The sequence below is a fragment of the Cygnus olor genome, chromosome 1, assembly GCF_009769625.2.
Source record: "Cygnus olor isolate bCygOlo1 chromosome 1, bCygOlo1.pri.v2, whole genome shotgun sequence".
Taxonomy (NCBI): domain Eukaryota; kingdom Metazoa; phylum Chordata; class Aves; order Anseriformes; family Anatidae; genus Cygnus; species Cygnus olor.
Window position 1 is genome coordinate 191,013,595 of NC_049169.1, and position 20,813 is coordinate 191,034,407.

Consider the following 20,813-nt stretch of genomic DNA (forward strand, 5'->3'; position numbering starts at 1 on the left):
TATTACTACATCAGAGCTTTTTCAATTGTTTTGCCCGTTTCTATTTTCAGAAGCTGTTTATTGATTCAGTGGTTTAGCATGTGTAGGGTAAAGGGTATCCTTTAATTCCTTGGTGGCCAGTGAAAATTCATCAAACAGGCATAGATGATTTTATTTTAGAAGTTCAAGAGAAAAGCCATTCCATCTACGGTAAAAGTTGCTTGTGTTAGAGTAAATCAAGGGCACTTTTCAGTCAGGCTGAAGCTTATTCTTTATTTTTATTTCATCTGAGGAAGCAAGAACATCAGCAAACCCCAAACTGTATTTTGTAACCCTCTTGTCTTTAAGGCTAGAAAAGGCAACTGTGAGATAGGTTAATTCTCCATGCTACTCAAAGCAAAGGGGAAAAAACATCAGAAACCACCAAAGGGCATCTTCTCATCCCATTCTTTCACCTCATCCAGTTGCAAATTTGTAAGCTGGCTCATCTTTAAAAATTCCCCAGCACCTACAACCAAAGTGTTGTTACTGCTGTTGTGTCTGCTGCAAGCCTCTTCTGCAGGAGATGCTGACAAGGTAGACATGATAATCCTTTTTGGTCCCTTCCAACTCAGCTATTCTAAGTTTATTTCACTTGCTTTTTGCAGTATGGAAGATACCTCCTGCCCCTACACCCTCACTGCCCCTTTTCCTTGGGGAGAGCAAGCAAGCTTTGTAGTTACTGTGCTCTATTTTACTGAAGGGGTAAATTAACTTGCACTGGGATGTACACTTACTCAGCTAGAAGTTGGGTGGTGGGCTGTAGGGGCTGGTCCTGTCAGTTCTGGCAGTCCTAAATGGCAGTTCTTAATGTAATTCAGGCCCAAGTCTGTCACAACAGTTGTATATAATTTTTAATAGATGTAAGAACAACATTACATTTGAAAGATGACTGTACTTTAACACCTCTGTATGGTATTTAGAACAGCATGTAATACATTTCAGTACCAAAACACATACTAAACCCATGAACTAATCCTTCCACTGCTAGTAAAGACTGGCAACTTGCACACTTAGCACAGAGTGTGGCTGTAAACTCCATAGTTAAGTTTTGTACACGTTTTCATGTCAAACAAAGAAATGCACAAGGGGATGGGTGGTCTGGAGGTCAGGTGGTCTGAACATCAGGAAATGGCTATGTAGGTGACAGCACTATATGGTTCAGGGACACAAGCCCAGCTGATGCAACAGCCTGAACTGGACAATCATGCCTTCCCTGTAACTCTGTTCATCTTGTTAACTTGGCAAAAAAAATGAGCAAAATGTAATTTGAGCAAACCCAGTTCCAGCTACTACCACAAAGAAACAAGGGTGGAGCTCAAGGAGCACTTGCTGGGATAGAAAACACACCTCTTCCGATCTTTACAGAGGGCAGAACGGAGAAAGAGTGGTTTTGGTCATAGATATTCTGGTCACACTGAAGTAGCCATTTTCAACACCACCCAAGCAGGGACTCAACTGGAGCTTTCTTCTGAAAATACTTCTACCAAAAACGGAAACTTGCACTGAACGCAGGATGGCAAAGTTAAAGATGCCCAGCCTTCTCCAGTGTAAGGCCTATGGTCAAAGTAAGAAAACACAAAAGGCCATGCCAAAAATCAGGGAGGACCAAGTAAACAAGATTGAAGCAGGAGTCTCACACTGTCACTACCTGATTTCTAGAAAATACAGAGAACCTATCTAAAACCCAGCTGGTTGTAATGAGATTCAAGCCCTGTCCTGTGGTGGACATGAGCAATCCAGGTGAATTTATTTAGGTATTTGTTGAGGAAGTGAGTGTAACAAAGACCTCTAAGAGAAGGAGAGGCTGGGATCAGTTTTGTTTAAAAAGACTATCATCTTCAGTTGTGTACGATTTCAAGACTTGTATTTTGCTACACTGATTTCCTATGTTTTCCCTTGATAATCTAGACCAAATTCTCCATGGGGTGACTGAAGCAGCTGAACTCTGAACATAAAGGATGCACCACACTAGTAAGGTTTCTTTGAACATCTCTTTATAGCAGGAAAGAGAAGGAAGCTTTCAGATGTATGCTGAGCAGGCTCCTGTTTATTCTAACACTTTGAGTTGAACACTACAGCACCAGGAGTAGGAAGGAGGTGCAAGGACACCCAAGCCATCCATCTCACTACTGAAAGCAAAACACAGCAACAATGCAAATGTGTTTCAGAACAAAACCAGTAACATTCCCCACCTCCCTGCTGTTCATTCCTGATTGCAGACTGGTACCAGAGAACTGTCACCAAATATGCCTGAAATACGAACAAGAGTTACATCACAGTAATAGAACTATCATCTTCCCTTCAAGCCTTCTAACAAGACACTAGAACAAGTGTACTCAACATTATTTCTTTATCTATTTCTTCACTACTACACGTTCATTCCAGCTACTCTTATGAAGGAATTACCACAAAACACCACTTAAGGCTGTATGGGAATAGACAGACAGTGAAGCTATCTATTTACATCTCAATCAAGAGTCAAAATTGTAAGGAAAATCCATAAACGCAGATTAGGAGAGGGCTTATTAAATGGGAGGGAAAAGAACTACATAACGTCAAGTTGGTTAAGGAATTTGAAAAACCAAAACCCAAACCAGTCTTCAGTATTCTCTGTAGACACCACATGGTGTAAAGCTTTTCATTTCAAGTATTCTGTGTTCAGAGGGATGGACATCCGAAAGTTACAGAGCTCGGTATGAGAACCACTGGCACAGGACGTTGAGAACAAATGCTGAAAATGAAGAAAGTAATTTATTACTATGATTGTTTGGATAGAGTACACTGCCACTCATCTACAAGTTACCTTCTTCAATGACTAGCAGCAAATGCTCCTCCTGTTATTACTGCCTTAACACTCCCAAGTTTCAGTACCTGTTGGTTCTTAAAACTGTGTGTGCTTCAGTAATGTGTAGCTAAATTCCATTTTTAAACAACTTTTACTTAATTAGGAGAGTGGAAGTGTGGACAGAAGCATTTTTTTTTTTTAAATCTAATTCTGTTTGTGGTCAATCAGTTAGCAATTGAGTCCCTGGCTTAAAACTTTTGAAACAATGCCCCTTCGTGATGGTATGAATTTGTAGTTCGTATTCAGTGTACTCACATGTCACTCATCCAAATCTGCAAGTCCCATCTCAATCAGTTTCATATGAACTAGTTTTTGGTCATCTTCATACAAGAAAATGGTGACCTCTGGTGAAGAAGCCTGAAAATTAAAGTTAATAGTTTTCAGAAGCATGACAATCTGTTTAAATCTCACAGACTAACCAATAGTAGAAATGACTTTGCTGGCTATACTTCACTGCCAAATGGAACTGTGAATACAGAAAGAGTATTTCTGTAAAGGAAACTAAAGAAACTTTTTTTTTTCCCCCAAACCAGGAATGCTCAGCAATTTTTCTGATTGCAAATGTAAGGGAAGAGCCACGTGATTTTCTCACTTCAGCAGCAGTTCCTTCACGGTAAATGGTTCAAGATTTTAAATTATGAGGGTCCACAGTAGAACAAGCACTCAAATTATACTAAGATTGCCAGAAAGAATTTTAGGCTGAGCAAGAATGAAGAAAAAACTGCTGTTTCTCACAAGTACAGAAGCAGAGAGCTGTTTTCCTTCAGTGCAGTCCATCATAGCCCATAATGCTTCCACGCTCCACTCTGGACAATAAGGAATTCTTTTTGCATTTGTATCACTTAACGGAGGTTTAAATCCAGCCAGCAGAGCTCGCACTGCCTGAATGGGATACTGCAGCAGGTGATAAGGTATGTGGCGCAACCTGCAACAAAAACGAAGTGTTTGCCTGCAAGAATCTACCTGTAAAGCAAAACTGTCACTGAAAACAGAAAGAGAGCTGAACGGTTCATGGGATAGTTTTAAGGTGTGGAAACGGGTTCAGGGGCCCTGCTCTACAATAGCCTGCTGGTGTCACACTGAACAATTCACCACACAGGGCTGGGCTCTCCAAAGGACTTTGGCATCCTAACTATCAGGAAGCAGGCCAGTATCATACACCAGGCATGCTGGCTCCCCATTACAGCGCCCATGGAGGAGTCTCAGGTGCCCAACACAGACTGGAGTAAGGAACCGAAGAGCAAAACTTCCAAGAAAACCAGGGGACACAATGCGGCCCCTAAAGCTGGTGCCATCTGGACGATGACAGGCCTTTGTGGTCCAAACTGCTTCACTCAAATGTCCTAGTCCAACTATTTAATGTAGTACCTTGATTTTGTTATTATCATCTCCCCATTCACCTCACTCTTTCCATCCCAGAAATAAAGGAATAAGGAAGCACAACCCTCAAGTGTATCTCCTAAGACCCTAAAAGCCCAGGAAGCAGGAAATCTGTTCAAATCCACATTTTGCCTCACGTTAAGTCAATCTGTAGCTGCTCCACTGAGCTCAAGAGCAAGTCAGTGTGACTTTTATTTATATAAAGTGCAAGTGCTTCAAGAGAAATAATTCGGAGAAGCTTAGGGGACCATGAAAGCCTAGTGTCTGTGACATCTATGCGTGTGCACTGGTGCTTGAGGAGTAGTTCCTAGCAGCTCAGCACCAGGCAGAACAGGGATCTGAACTTCCAGCTTCCCCATAAGCAGTGTGGGGTGTGCTTTGTTCAGTCACTTCCTTATCTTATTTCCCAGCTGTCTTCTACACAGGCTGAGCTGCAAAGAATCAGAGGATTTATTTGCACACAAACCAGAGACTGAGCCCTCCAAGTATAAGCTTCTTGGGTGCAAAGGCAGATTATGAACCCAGGCCTACCTCACAGGTTGTGAAGTTAAGTAACCCAACGATGGAGAAACCTGGCATTATAGTAACGGGCTTCTTGTAACTGCCCCGGAGACAGAAGCAGGTGCACACCCTAGTGCTCTGCAGGCAAATTACGTAACCAGCCAACTAACTTTTCTCTCCAACTGAAATCTAATGCTGAACTATTACTTATTGTGTATCTATAGCTATATATATGTAGGTAATACATTTGTGAAAATACACACACTTATACATACTTATGATATAAATGTATATACACACACGCACACACATTCACATTTTACATGTATTTTTTTTCTGATTATTTACTTGCTTGTTGGAACAACTAAAAAATTGCCATAGTCAACGAATTGAATCAGGATCTTAACAGGGTTGAATTCTTCAACAGAGAGGAGCTTCGCTCTATACCACAAACCATCTTTGTATTCTACAAGGCAAGGCATTTCTGCAAAAACAAAACCCCAAAATACACTCAGTGCCATACAAACTAGTAGAATGTCATCAATTTTGCTTTGTAACTGCGATTTTATTCCTTCTCTAATTCATAATATTCTCTCTGAACTTTAATTCACCATCACTAGGATGTAATTTTGGTCAAGTTAAAAGCAGCCAAACTGCTTAATGTTGGAGATTTCCACTTTGACACTCCTGTACACTTCAGTTAGCGAACAGATCAGCTTTTAAGAGAACAGAGTCTGTCTGGAACATAGAAGGCAGATACTGCCTAAAACCAGAATTTTAGCAGTTGCTAGAATCAAGAACTAGCACTAACTAATTTCTTCACTAAGTTCTAGATGAATGCACTTTATTATTTTAGGCCCTGTAACTGTGGACAGGAGAACTGAAGTTATGTCTTTTGCCTAAACTGAGAAATTCAGAATTAAAGTGAAGTGACACTCTCTAGGGTTCAAATTATTTTCAACTCTACATTTTCAGTACAGATCTTAATGTATTTTGAATATTTAATAGAAAGATTTCCACAGCCATAGCTTCAGGGAAGAATTTTATTATTGCCATATGCAATCTAAATGCTATTCATCAACACACAACAGAAATTTGAGTTATTTTCATCATCCCACTGAAAAACAGTAACACAGAAGTCTCTATTTCATGCAAAGAAGAACACATGATTGTAAGTGTATCATATTATCACCATGCATATTTGTTTCTTACTCTCTGGAAGACTTATTTAAATATCCGTAAGAAACAATTATTTTGATTCTTTGTAAAGAATTTCAGGCTTTTGTTTATCCACATGGAACAACAGGGGGAAGATAAACTAATACTAACATACCTGTTCTGAAGTTTGTCAGAAGAGGAAGAGAATCCACGTTTTTATTGTACCATTTCAGGGCTTCGTTGAGGCTGTCCAAGTTGCAGCTAGCATCTCCCTCTGTGGCAGACAGCTTGGTAACATTCTCAGAAGGATTAAGACAAATATATACCTATCCAAAGAAAAGGCTCCCACATTACATTTTTGTAGGCTTCGCATAACCTTCAAATTCCACCAGTAATCGAAGATTATTAGAATACTACTTATTCCCCATCCTAGAATGGTTTCAGCACTTACCTCTCTCCCCTTTCTTCTTTCTTCAACTTACAAATAACTTTGTAGTTATGCATTTTTCCCCCCCCCCAAAGTAGAAGAGTAACCATTTATTAACACCACATTTCAATATTAAAAAGTAAGAAGGAAAGGAATGCACATACTAGAGAACATACCCATGTAAGATTTCACAGCTGTTCCTCATTAGGATTCCTCCCTCTACTACTTGGGGTAAGTGATCTCACTTTATGACAAACCAGATTAATTTCAAAATTACTGAAAGAAGAAGTTCTAAAACTGCATTTTATTTGCTATACAAAGACATTCCGTTCACCTTGATTTGTAACTGGGTCAGCACTATAATTCTGTAGGTTCAAAAAAATTAAACTTTAACCAATACACATAGAAGTCATTCAGATTTTAGATCACTTAAAATGCCTTGTTTTTTAAAAAGGGACATCGCATAACACTGATACTCTACAGATAGTCCTAGTAATTAATGAGTAGGCTATTAGTATTTGTGAATTCAGCATTATGATTCACCAGCCAGGAAGAAAATTAATTTTCATTTTCTTATTTGTACATGGATATATAATCAAGCCACAACTCCATCATGCAGCTGGTACTTAAATATATGAGCCCAGAGCAGGGTCTGGTGTCTGTGATTGTATACCATGATCAAAAACACGAGTTCAAATTTACAAAAAATGAACCAAATACATGTTGGTTATCTGCTTCCCCTCTTACAGGAGAAACATGAAGAGAATCCAAGAAAAGCCCTTTTCTAACGTATCCTAACACTTTCATCCTGTATTTAGTCAAAACAATTGTCTACGTAGAATACCCATTTTCTGGGGAAGATGCGTATAAGTAAATTAGTGTACTGAACTTGTAACCAAACCGTAATACTGAACTTAAAGCAACTGCTTCTATACTTTAAAACCTGTTACTTACAGATTTACCCAAACAGTACAAGCAACTCAACACACTCAGAAAACATGATTTTTTTTTTTAAACACAATCATCTTCTCACTGCTTTGTTTTCCTGTTTCATCCAGTATTCGAAGTCCACACAGGAATCTTTTTTTGATTGATCAGTATTACATTTGCCCTTTTGCCTGGGAGACTGCACAGGACAGCTGTGTGGGTATGCACAAAAATCAATGATCAGTCATCGACCGGAGACAGCCAAATGACTGTAACAGCCAGAAAACGTTCACATTATTAAACAACATCCCAGTAATTTAATTTTTGGGAATAAAGAATAGAAATCCTTAGTGTTCTGCTAAGTTAATATTCAATGATCCACTTCCTTATTATACAAGATGAATAAGTACCATACTACAAACCCTGCAATTCCTGTTTTGTTTCGGGCAACAGGCAGTATTTATTTCACTATCCACCTGCCCCCTCCGTGAGTATTTCAAGTGAGTTCATATTCAGATAGCTGCATTACTTGACCACCTATACCAATACATAAGTAGCATTTTGCAACCTATTTGTCTATTATCTAAACTTGTTAGCTGTGATCATCAGCATGATGGGACTGCAGCATTTTTTGTCTGCAATATATGTTTTCAAAACTCACCTCCTTAGGGGACACAAAATGGGTAACTCTGACAGGAAAGATATCTCCTGGAACAGGCAGTGGTGGCAGCGTGTATGAAGGCGAAACATGAACAATTCCTTCAAGCAGCTCCTAGACCAAGACAGACTTTAGTTAAGCATCATATTTTGTAATAAAATGCAAACTGGCTTTTTTGTCATTTCTGGTCAAAGGAATTATCTAGTAGCAGCATGTCCTTGATAAACATATATAAAAATAAATTAAAAAAAATCATTAACACTGTCAGGCAACATGACTACATCTGGCTCTTAAGATTCAGCTTACACTTCAGTTTGTTCCCACCTGAGCACTCCACATGGGCAGCCTGCTCTGGGTGTCCCTGCTTGAGCAGGGGTTGGACCAGGTGCCTCCAGAGGGCCCTTCCGAGCTCAAACATCCTGTGACTGTGATGTCTTTGAAAGAACGAACTGCATTCACTCTTACTTGTAACATTAACTGTCTTTTCTTATTTTTGGCTGCAGCTAGATCTATCATACTTTGGTATAGGGAGTCCAACTTAAACTACTAATACTATGCACATGTTCTACCACAACAACTTTGTGAGTCATTTGCTCCAAGTTGTCGTCCCCCATCCTTTTACCTTTGTGGTATATTCTTTAAAAAACTAAAAATGGCTCACAGACTTTATTATATCTAGAAAGGCAGAAAACATGTATTTTTTAAAATACAGAATTTATACATCACATAATACTGTATACTTAAGGCAACTCAAGTGCTTTTTCAGCATGAAGAATGTAATCTAAAGTAATTAAAGGGCAGGCTGCACTGCAGCCAATTCTACCACAAAGCTTTGTTTATGAACAGCCTACAAGAACCCACCCAGCAGTGAGACACACCTGAAGACACTTTCAGAATGAGGAAGACTGAAGTGATAGTCTGTCAAATCTCGATTTTAAAGTTACCATTTAGTTTCAAGATATGTATGCAGCTTGTGTCATGTGCTGACTATGGAAGTGCTACAAGAGACTAATTTATAACTAGGTTTTCCATGGTTACTCAGTCCTAATACACACAAATTCTGTGAATTGTATCACAAGCACACTGGCACACACACTAAGACTTAAATGAGCAGTGACAGCAGTACACATTGTACTGCAGAATTGTTTTCTTTCCAGCATGAGTTGCTGCTTCAGAAAAATACACTGTCAGAGGAATACCCTGACAAAAATCACACCTACAGTTGTTACGCTCAGGAGCGGTGTACTTGACCTTAATACAGTTTATATTTCTGTACAGTTTTGCAATGTTAAAAATAGCAATCAACCAAAGGTCACAACAAAAACTGGGTACTCTTGTGAGTAACAACAGCAAAAGCCCCAAATCTCACCTGCTTTGGTACGTCCTGACAATCTTTAGCGACGCAGTACTGCTGGTAGGCCATGAAGGAGGAAAGTGACATTCCATCGAAATACAGGCTGATGGACAGCTTGCCCCATGGGTTATCTGGTAGCTCCTACTTACACAAGGCAGAGTAAGATTACAACAGTAATAGCACAACTGATGTTTTGTAAGTATTGACCAGGAAATTCTAGCCTGCTGCTCCTAATGACACCACACTCATTCCCTTCAAGATACAAAACCAGTAAGGATTTCTTAACACCAATTATGGCATGAACTGGAACATGACTGCATCTGTCTCTGGAACGGCAGCACCAACTAACCAGTTTAACACTGAAACATTATCCCAGGTTTGCTCACTTAACAGTAAACCCTCTCCCTCCACAATTTACCAGTAGAAATTATTTGAAATTACATTTTTTTTCCAGACAATAGGTATTTGCTTCCCTATAATGCTAATATATTAATTTAAGCATGTCCACATTCAATTATCATAGAATCACAGAATATCCTGAGTTGGAAGGTTGGAAGGGACCCCATTAGGATCATTGAGTCCAACTTCCGGATTATGTCCAAATTATGTCCAATGTTCATCACTTAAAATTGCATTTAGAAAAATTTACAATGTTGGTAGGTAGGTTGTTGACAGAATACAAACATCAGCAAAAAAAAGTGTTAATACCTCTAACGGATAAATTTAAGGCATGAAGTCACTGGAGAAATAACTTTAGCTTTCAATTCTTCCCTATTAGAGGACATAAAGACTGAGGATAAAATGTTTTATCTAAGAAATGAATTTTTTGCTACATTCCTTCACCTAATAGTCATAATACAAGTTAAGTAAAAAAAAAAGGTAAGCATCAGTCCACATCTATGAATAAACAAAGCTACCTGAACATGTATTTCAACCTCTTCGTTTGTAAGTAGTTCTTGAAGGATGTGCACTGCATCCTGCTGCCAAAAGTTTCCAATCTATTTGGTAAAAAGCAAGAAACCCCTAAAGAGTGAGGTGCTCATAAATAATACTATTATTCTTATAAGTAACACTATATTTCTTAAAAGAGATGAAAATGTGTCTTATTGAGCAACTTCTTCGAAAGCACAGATAATTAGTCTGAGTTGTCTAGAACAGTTTATATGCTATCTGCTATTTGGTACACTACAAATTCTTGTGTAACAATGCTGACCAGCAATTTTCAAACCTTGAAGTTGCTTAGAAAGAGATGCTGCTTGCCAAGTCTAACCTGTACTATATATAAATTATCACATAGATGTACATATTACATGAAACACAACCAAAAGATACAGAATTAAACTTGAAGATAACAGAACAAAGATAGGGGGTACTTTAAATACTTTGCAATGTCCATTTGCCTGCCAACCCATAGGCCTAACTTTCCCCTTAAACCTCTCTTTCTTCATCTATCTCAACTGCTTCTAGCGATAACAAAGTTTTCTTTAAAAAACCGTAAAGGTAAGCTAGCCATTTCAGCAATTCACACTTACTAAATGCACCATTCAAATTTGAACAACAAATTGACTCAAGGATTTACAATTTTCTGGCCATTCTGCACTAAGAAACTCAGGACTTGCTCCTTGTGGCTGCTATTGTAAGAACAAGCCGCCGCTTCAGAGTATCATCCTGCCAGCCACCGTGGTGTCCCGACTCAAGGATTTCATTCCAATGACAGCCGCTTTTGAAGCATGATCATTTCATAAAGCAATGTTATTTTCTGATAGAAGACTGCCTTGCTGAAGTGATCCGTATCAGCTATATTCCTTGAGTTCTCAGAGACAAGCAAAAACACCAGCAACTACTCTCAATCTTTGTATGACTGAGCAGTGTCATCAACTGAGTAAACACCTAAAAAGTCTTCAGAAGTTAGCATTACTCACTGGTACTGTCTTGTAGAGCTGACATGGTATGCAAAATGGAGGAGTATCAGTATACAACGTAGTTGGATACAGGTGACACTGAGGGACCTTCTCTATACAACCATGGTCGATGTACTGTACCTACACAAAAAGGTTTTGCTAAATTCCTGCCTTTAAGGTCAAAAAGCAAAGGGCTTATTTATAGCATAATTTTTCCAGAGGAAGAAGAAAGTTTGTTGATACATACATGATACGACAAAGCACAAATTAAAGAAAAGACTGAAGAACCGTTATGACATTAAATTTGTCTTTCAAGAGATCTACCTCTTACGCAGTAAGCTACAGTAGTTTAAAACTGAAATAAAAACCGCTGAGCTAGGAACTTGTCAGACTTGCAGATCTACAATCAAAAAGCAGACAGACTCAGAAGATTTGGTAATACTCATTACTAATAACTGCTAATTGGAAAAAGGAGCTCTATACCACAGCAACTGAAAGAATTCACTGACAACCACTACTTGTTGGGTAGGTGGAAGCTAAAGCAAAAGTATTTTCAAGGCATTCTGCTTATGATCATAACAAAAAAGCAAAGAACAAAACGGGATTACCTACAGGTAATCAAGGGATTAAAGACAGCTTTTTACTTAAGAACATTTATCATCAATAGGAATACTATGGGAAAATTATGACAACTGAAATAAGCAGACAGAATTCATCTTAAAACAAAGGTAAGATCAGCAAAGTGATCACAATTTAAAGCAAAATGAGCAGCAGTATGAGCTGAACAAAAATAGGAGTTATACGTTTTAGAGAATCAAATCATCTATTTATCTGTATGTTTTCCATATATGTGCAAACATTCACACAGAGACAACATCCAATCCAACTTACCTGGAGGGTACCACCACCGAGTTCTACAACTTTACCTCGATACCAAAGGGTATCTGACCCTCTTATAACACAAGCTTCTCCTTTTTTCCAACAATAGGGTTCCAGAAGACCAAGGCATTTGAAGTTACTTTGTATTTCACTCATCAATTCGTTTAGTTTACTTTCTGGAAAAGACAAACAAACAAAAAAACCCACAACAGTTGTGTGGCATGAAATTCGAAGTCTGTTACTCTCTTACCACAAATTATTTTGATCACTAAAAGACAACATGTTCCATCAAGAGATATGTAAACAAAATACACATACTTCTCCAAAAAATGTTTTCCAATACTGATACAATAGATATGTTCAATGTCTACTATATGCAAACATGACCAGTCAAACAGAAGCTGCTTTTCCAGCAGTGAGGCCATCAGTGATTCTGGATTCCAGTCTCTTGTGGCGCCATCTTGCGGGCATTTTTTTTTTTCCTTGCCTGAAAGCAGTGCAACCACTACACAGGTGAGCAGAGCCCTCACTGCCAAGCTGAAGTCCTCATCACATCCCAAGAGCAGCACTGCCAAACAGGAATCTTGTGTAACAACATTCTGATTCAGAACATGTCAGAAAAACACTTATCTGGTACATTCTGATGTACCAATGTGATCAGATTCATAGGATAAATGCATTTTCTTGCCTGCAATCTTACCGAATGATTTTGGTATCATATAAATAGTTCCATCATGTCCAATGCAACTCACTATAGCTTGAAAAATTTTTGCTTCAGGTATGATGGGGGCTTTATATATTTCATGCATTTCCAAATGAACCAGCGACTTGTACATTTTACATGGCTTCTGTTCGTTCTCTGAAACATCCCCATCTTTCTCTTGAGCAGCACTGCTTCTTATGCATGCAGTTTCTGAATTGCAACCGTTCAGTTGTGGGTTCTCTTCTTCTAAACATACGTCAGGATGTTTCTCGGGGACTGCACAAGCCACAGCAGCTTTGAGAGTTCTAGCAGATTCAATCAAAACACATCAACAGGTAAAGAACTTGGAAGCGTGAAATAAAATAATGGAATTAAAAAAATATGCAAGATGGAAAATGCTTCTTTACACACTGTTAAATAGCTCACCAACCAACTTAAAGAACTAAAATGTGGAATGGGAAAATATAGATTACTCAAGAAACTTCACTTAAGATGGTGTTTTGTTGCTACACACACTGTAGAACATAATCCAGTTTTGTTTTACTTATTAGTTTACCACAATGTAGATCAAGTCTGAAAGAATATAAAAGTATCCAAACCTTGTGTTTCTAAAGACCAAACCCTTTTTAATAAGGTGTTCTGAAATATCAATTAATTGTCCTGCTTCATCCTTGCAAAAAATTTTCACAGGCAACGCACAAGCCGTGTCACTTTCCTGCAAGAAGTTAGGAGAGCTTTAAAGCATCGTTATGGGCATTTTCACTAAACTACTGGCACAGTTTTTAGTTCATCAGACTGCAAATCAGACTTAACAACTGATGCTCCCATCAGAACATACAACATTTACTTACTCCATATCACAGTTCCCATCATTTTACCAACTGCTCTAAACGCGACATCAGAAGTAACAATGCAACCTTGCTTCTTCCCTTATCTGTTTTACTTGATGGAATTAACAAGTAATTCTTTTCTCCTGTAGCAGAACCCCCTCTTTTAACTTACCAACAAACAGTGAACGAAGTAAATTACTTTCGGGACTCTCTGAGGAGTGTGAATATCCAGAAAAAAATAAGCTAACACACAACTTGGTAGAGATTTTAAAAATATGACAAAAATGTTTTGATTACAAACCTGTATGATTATTTTTGCTTGTGCCCCGGTCAGGTAATAGGATATACAGTCGCACACTGTTGCTGTCCACTGCGTGCTTCCACCTGTTGGACTAACAAAAATGATTATCTCCTTTAGTACAACAGAAGTCACCCTTTACTGAGGTTTTGATATGTTTTGGAACTGCCTGCACTGTCAGGGGAAAAAAAACCCACAATCCGCATTACAGTCAACAGTAAAAAGAAACAGTTATTCATCTCTCACTCTGTAGTACAGGAAGAATTCATAAATATAAACCCTAAAGTTTTAAACTGAGGAGAATGATCAGATCTAGAAGTATGACACCTATCTTCAAAGAACCATGAAAAATCCAGACTTCACCTGCAAACTGAGCCTTTATATTCATTTATGGAAAGAGTATTACAAGTATGTTCTTCTGCACAGTATAGACAAAAGCACACACATGCAGGGAGGAATATGCCAATTCTCTCTTCTACTGTCTCTACAAAAAATCCTTTACATTTTCATGAGATCTGATACACCTCAAATTTTCAGTCAAGGCAAAAACCATTCAGTGAAATAAAGAAACCCCACTTTATCTATCTAGCGTTTTGTATAATTTATCCCTCAAAACTTTAGTTGTGTATCACAGTTTGTTGTACTGGTATGTAGCCTAACTCTTTGAAAACAAACAAAAACAAGAAACGAATCAACAACAAAAAGACCACCACGAAACAAAAAACAACAAAACCTTTGCAAAAGAAGTGACAGCTCTCACTGTTTTTTTTATCCAAAGAGCAAACCGTATCCGTATCTTAGGTCATCACCATTAATACAGGAAAATATTGAGCTATGTCATTATCAGGTTTCTAATACTGCTGCTTCAACATACGGGAAAGGCTACCTTATGTCTACTAAGGAGCATTCAATTGCTAATGTCCTAATTCTCTTCATGTCTTCCTCAAGTTTTCTTAGACAGCTGATATCAACTATTTTTTCAGCTCCAGAATCATAGAGTATTACCTGTTACAAACAAGAAACAAAACAAAAACCTCTCTTAGCATTACCTGTAACAAATGATAACTCCAAGCATGCCTGAACAGGTGAAAGAAAATGTAACCTAACATTACCAAGATTTGTAATAGAGTGAAACTATCAAGGAGGGGCACACAAAGATCAGTGGCCTTCTCACAACACAAGTGGCTATCAGAGAGTACTGACAGGACGAAACACACAAATGTTTTCATATGTAAACAACTTTACAGAGACTGTTACTTGCTTAAGGTAATTTGTTTTGCCTCACCTATGTCAGTGCATTTAAATTTCTAAACCTATAAACACCGCATACCTTGCTGAAGTCAAGACAAGATCCCTGCTCCCCTCTTACCGCTGAGCTAATCATCTCACCACAAATATGTTTGTCAAGTACAATTTCCCCCTTGAAATCCATGCTAACTTCTCCCTTCTTGCTCTTGTACTTAGAAGAGCAAGATACATCCTGCTCTTTGTATGTTTTGAAAACAGTTTTAAAGATTTTCTCTATCACCATTCCACCGAGCAAAGTGAGGCTGATCAGACTGTAGTTCCTCAGATCCGTCTCCTTATCCTTCCTCAAGATCAGAGTGGCATTTGCTTTCTTCCAGGACCCAGGAACACCCCCGGATCACCATGACCTTTCAGAGACTGTAGAGAGAAGCCTCACATATTGGTCAGCTCCCTCCTTCAGCACTCATGGGTGCACCCCATCAGATGCCAGTGACTTGTGTACGTCCCCCTTATTTAAGGGTTCCCCATATCCGATCCTCCTTCACTGATGTCTTCCTTGATCCAAACTTTCTTACTGGGCCCAGAATTCCTGAAGGTTAAGGTGAAAAAGGCATCAAGTACTTTGGCTGTTTCCGTGTCCTTTGCACCATGCCTCCCACCCCGTTCAGCAGAAGGCCCACATTTCCTCTATTTCTTTTACTGCCATTACGCTTGTAGAAACCTTTCTTCCAGTCTTTCACATCCCTCCCCACATTCAACTCCAGGCAGGCTTTGGCTTTCCTGACCTTGTCCTAACATGACCAAACACCATCTCCATACTGCTCTGCGTCATCTGCTCCCGCCTTCTGCTTCCACCTCTTCTATCCTTCCTTCCCATGGTTTGTCACGTGTTTTGTCAGGAGCTCCATGATCACCCATGCAGGCTTCCTGCTGCCTTTGCTTGACTTCTTGCATGTGGGATAGATCCATCTTGAGCTTGGAGATGATCCTTCAAAATAACTCTTGGACCTATCATCCCTCTGAAACCGTATCCTATTGGATTCATTCAAGCAGATTCCTGAAGGAAGCCCAAGTTGGCTCTCCTCAAGTCCCAGGCTGTGATCCTGCCCTGCTTCTTCCTCTCAGCATCCTGAATTCTACCACCTTCTGGTCACTGCAGCCATGGCTGTTCACTATCTCCACATCCCTGAGCAGTTTTTCCTTGTTCATAAACATCAGTTTCAGCAAACTACCTCCCCATGCCAGCTCCTCAATCACCTGTGTCAGAAAATTACTATCAATGCATTCCAGAAAACTCCAGGATTGCTTCTGCTTTACTGTGTTGCCCTTCCAGCAGATATAACCCACGAGGACCTGAGCCTGAGAACATTAGGCTTTTTCCAGTTGTCCTAATAAGTCTTCTGCTTCTTCCAAATCAGGTGATCTGTAGCAGACATCCACTGTATCACCCACATTTGTTTGCCCTCTAATCCTAACCCATAAACTCTCAGCTGGCTCATCTTACATCCTCAGGCAAAGCGCCGTGTTTTCCAGCAGCTCCCTCTCATAAAGGCTGACTGGCCCTTTACGCCTCTGTAACATTTCATGTAATTAATAAAACAATAAATAATTGCTATCTATTGAATTGTAATTTTAAAACAGTTGTGATATCAAATTCCAGCATTTCCAACTGACAGGGTAAAATAGCTTTTTGAGGGCTCAGTCTCAGAAAGCAGATGATGCAAAACAAGTATAGGAAGTCCTGCTTTTCCTTCCTACTGACAAGTCTCCGGGGCATAATGGGGTAATGCTGGAGAGAACCAGCTGTAAACCAGCCCTGGATAATCTACATTACTACCAGCCAGGCTTCTGAAGGAAGCAGTCATCTATTCATGCAATGCCTCCTCCAGTATTTTTCTTCAGAGTGCAACAAGATGCACCTTTGAAGCAGGACCGTGTGAGAAGTGACAGCTCCGTGGCACAGTGCTTCATCATCAGCGTAGGGTTCAAGGAAGAGCATGACTAGATGTGTTCCTGCGTGTGGCACTCGGTTCAACTGGCCCCATCTTTCAAGCAAGGATCATTAGGTTTGACTTAACGTGCCCCACAGGTTTGTACTGCTTCTGGAATCTGAGCTAAACTGCTGGGCTGCAGCTGGGGAATCTGTGCTGTGCTGTCAAGTGCAGTGTAAGCATACACAAAATCAACCTCATGAGCCTTTTTCAACTACCAGGTTCCCTACTAAATGCATTTGAGCTTTATGAGGCAGTAATCTTCTCTGTAGCAATGTACAATGCAACTTTAAATGCTTGACAAAAGCCAAAAGCCGTATGAGAAAATATTAGCACAGAAGCAGCGTAAGTCTGAGATTATTTTATCAATGCATGATTATAAACTTAAAAAATATAAGAATGAACCCTCTTACGATGGGAGCTTACCTCTGCAGTTGTTTCAGAGACAATCCTGCTTATCTGACCTCTTTGCCACTGTTTCAAATCGTGTACATACACAGCACAGTGCATATTACACTCCCACTTCACTGACTGTGGCTGCGATTCTTTGTAGAAGGCAGCCATCTTCTCCTGTAAACTAACATTGAACAACACTTTCCTAGTGGTAAAATTTTAATCGGATGAGTATAGGATATTATTTAGTCAATTACTGGTTAACTAGCATACACTAACAATTTTAGAATTTGTTTAATAGACACATAATGTTACAGTTTTACTTTATGGCACATTAGAAATACATGAAACGAGGCTGTAAGAACAGATGCAATCCAATTAAAATTCTTGAACAGTATTTTCTTGAACAGATGAATTTATCTGAGACATTATGGACCTTCTGTATGGCACTATTTGAAAAATGGACTATTTTCTCTTTACAGCTTTGGCATGTGGCACTCATTTAGCGCCATGACTAATTTAGTGGGACTCTAGGTAGGTAGATGCAAGGAGGTAAAAGAAGAAAGGAAGGAGAAGCAAGAGGCAGTGAACAAGGTACATGCACTAAGCACTGACATTCATTTAACCATCTGCAAGCAGTAGGTACTATTACCCAAGTAGTCTGCTTCTAGGTACCCAAGAAAGGTTGATATATTGCTTAGAAATTGCTTTCAAGGTCTTGTAACAGTGTATTAGAATCAGAGAGAAAGAAATAATTTGACTGAAGTTATGAGACTTAAAGATACTGCTATTAAGATCTCTAACAAAGGAATGGGGAAAAGAAAAAGCAGAAATCTTTCTGGATCGTGTACTTAGTACATTAAGTGTGATTTGAACTAGGAGTTAGATCACTTACTTAATTTGGAATCACAAATGTTTAATGAATCACAACTTAGCGCATATCTATGGTTTGTTCCTGTACTTTTCTGAAAGCGAGACAAATCAAAAACATTTTGAGTACCCACTGCTAAATGCAACCCTAAGCAGTTTGCTCTAACTATACTTCATCCATTTGTAACATAAACGTCTTTCTGGAAAACTTGCATGTTAGTACCTTTTCAGTATACTTTCCGATGACAGCCATTGTATGAAGATTTTACTGGGAGACACCACATGGCTAATTCTCACTTGCAGCTCTTTCTTAGAAAGCGATCTGAAATCCCATTCTTCCTCCAGTGGTCTCGTGTTTATAGGATTTAAATCTTTCAAGTTTTCAGCAGTTTCTTCTACAGGAACATCCCATATTTCATTGGGCCTTACAGAAGTACTTTCAACGTATCTGTAAAGAACATGAAATAATCAGGATCCAAATACCAAACATTTTCAACAATCAAGAGGAACTCAATGGTTACAGTTCAACACAATGAGGTAAGAACAAATAACTTAGAAAACCAGAAAAAGCAACAACAAAAAGCAAAAGCATTTCTAAATACTTCAACACTCATGATAGTAACTTTGTTTTAATGTTCCTTCAGGAAGTATCCTCACAGATTTTACTGTCAGATGAAAGCATTATACAACACAGGCTGCCAGAAGAGAAGCAAGCCTGATATAAAACGAACTGCAAAACATTAATGCTTATGTCTGGATAAAAGATACCGAATTGCTTTCCAGAAACATGATACTAGTAATGTTACCTCTGAGTGAAACCTGCAACATTCAGATGTGTACATATTCATTTCAGAAGTAAAGAAATATTAAGCCTGTGAAACATTTACCTTTCTAGCGTTCCCTGAGGATACAACGCAACATCTTTCCTAATTAGAGTACTCAATGAAGTGTGGTCATGTAAATACCCTGACGAAAACTTCTTTTAATAGTGTGAACTGGATAGAATAAAGCCCAAAAGCAATCAAGCCTTGGCTGGTACACACCAATCCATTTGGGGAACAGCCCAGCCTACAGCTTGGAAAATCATCTGTCAATGTAGAAAAACTGGCTGCTTGAAAATACCACAGACTGAAGGAAACAGCAACCTTGAGTTTAACTGCTTGCCATTTCTGGGCCTCCAAAGAGAAACTTCCAGGTTTTCAGAGATCTACCACCTATCTTTTCATTCACAGGAATGAAACTACTTTATTGGAGATAATATTCCTTACCATTTAGCTACTGAGTCATTCACAACATCCTGCTACAGAATTTATGCAAACCTTCCTGATGCAGTTATTTGGAAACTGCTGGGTAAACAGCTAGCTTATAGAACCAGGAAAGAAATGAACACAATTCCTGAATATGCCTGCCTCGTGTACAACGAGTCTGAACAATCAAATGGACTCCACACAGAGGCAGTCTGCTATGGCGAGCACCTCCCAGTTAGAAACATGTTACATGCCCTAGAAGCCCCTCTCTAGCAACTCCAGTATAGCATTATTTCTGTAGAGCTATCAGAAAAACCATCAGTTTGGAATGAACTTCAGAGTTCAAGGTTTCTTCTTTAACCTCTTTATGTACTTAACTCAATTTAAGAGTAAGGTTACTGATGTTTGGTAGGTCTAATTAATATTGCTTCTCAGCAAGTAAGCTTCACTAGAGCACTGTGCTCTCCTGCTTACGTTCTCATGCTCATTTAGAGCTGACGTGGGTGTTCCTGAACAGCATTGAACAGAGTAAGCATATGACAGATGTGATTCTGGATGTTCTAACAATAGGTTTAAATTAATCTCCAGTCTCTCGCCTCGTTGCAGACATCTGCCTTCACAAACGCAAAATTCAGGGAGAAAAGTGTGACAAATGATCTATGGAGGGCTATAGCCACACTGTACAACAAAGTAAACTAAAACCCTCCGAAAAAACACAGAACAATCCCTTTGCCACCCTCCACTAAAGGAAAGATCATTCCAACTAAAAGGCATGGTATACTGAGTATGAAAGTTAAGGGGTTGGTAGTAGAGGGGAAGACCTGCAGGAGTGGCCTCTGTGAGGAGGGGCCAAACACTGCACTGTGCTGGACACAGTCAGTCCCAGCTGTGTCTGCAACAGACACAATGCTGGACATGGCTGAGTCCAACATCAAAGCTGGTGGTGTCTCTGTGAGAGGGTATTTAACAAAGAGCAGAAAACCCCAGAGAGAGAAGGAACAGAAGAGGGAAAAACAAACACAGGGAACACCAAGGTCAGAAGCGAAGGTGCTCCAAGGTGGGACAGCCACACTCCCGAAGGGACTGCAGCCCAGGAAGGACCCACACTGGAACACACAAAGAGGAGAGCAAGAAGGGAGGAGCAGAGAAAGAAATCACTGTCCTGAACCCAACCTCATGAAG

General features: G+C 39.3%; 1 protein-coding gene across 3 annotated transcripts in view; it reads right to left on the bottom strand.

Annotated features, from left to right (window-relative positions):
* Positions 1 to 2,048: 2,048 nt before the first annotated feature.
* The window catches only part of RNF17 (ring finger protein 17), a 46,424-nt gene continuing 27,659 nt past the window's right edge, over positions 2,049 to 20,813 (bottom strand). Inside the window, exons 23-38 of one of the 3 annotated variants that reach the window (XM_040544076.1) lie at positions 18,608 to 18,832; positions 17,548 to 17,698; positions 14,769 to 14,887; positions 13,886 to 13,976; positions 13,354 to 13,469; positions 12,752 to 13,059; positions 12,064 to 12,227; positions 11,194 to 11,313; positions 10,189 to 10,269; positions 9,287 to 9,412; positions 7,921 to 8,031; positions 6,081 to 6,231; positions 5,096 to 5,231; positions 3,602 to 3,791; positions 3,122 to 3,223; positions 2,049 to 2,752 (exon numbers count right to left, since the gene is read on the bottom strand). In XM_040544076.1, coding sequence (XP_040400010.1) covers positions 3,125 to 3,223; positions 3,602 to 3,791; positions 5,096 to 5,231; positions 6,081 to 6,231; positions 7,921 to 8,031; positions 9,287 to 9,412; positions 10,189 to 10,269; positions 11,194 to 11,313; positions 12,064 to 12,227; positions 12,752 to 13,059; positions 13,354 to 13,469; positions 13,886 to 13,976; positions 14,769 to 14,887; positions 17,548 to 17,698; positions 18,608 to 18,832 — 2,188 coding nt within the window. In that variant the 3' untranslated portion in view covers positions 2,049 to 2,752; positions 3,122 to 3,124. Of the gene's footprint in view, positions 2,753 to 3,121; positions 3,224 to 3,601; positions 3,792 to 5,095; positions 5,232 to 6,080; positions 6,232 to 7,920; positions 8,032 to 9,286; positions 9,413 to 10,188; positions 10,270 to 11,193; positions 11,314 to 12,063; positions 12,228 to 12,751; positions 13,060 to 13,353; positions 13,470 to 13,885; positions 13,977 to 14,768; positions 14,888 to 17,547; positions 17,699 to 18,607; positions 18,833 to 20,813 lie in introns of those variants that run through there. The other 2 variants (XM_040544077.1, XR_005816053.1) reach the window with 2 other exon arrangements.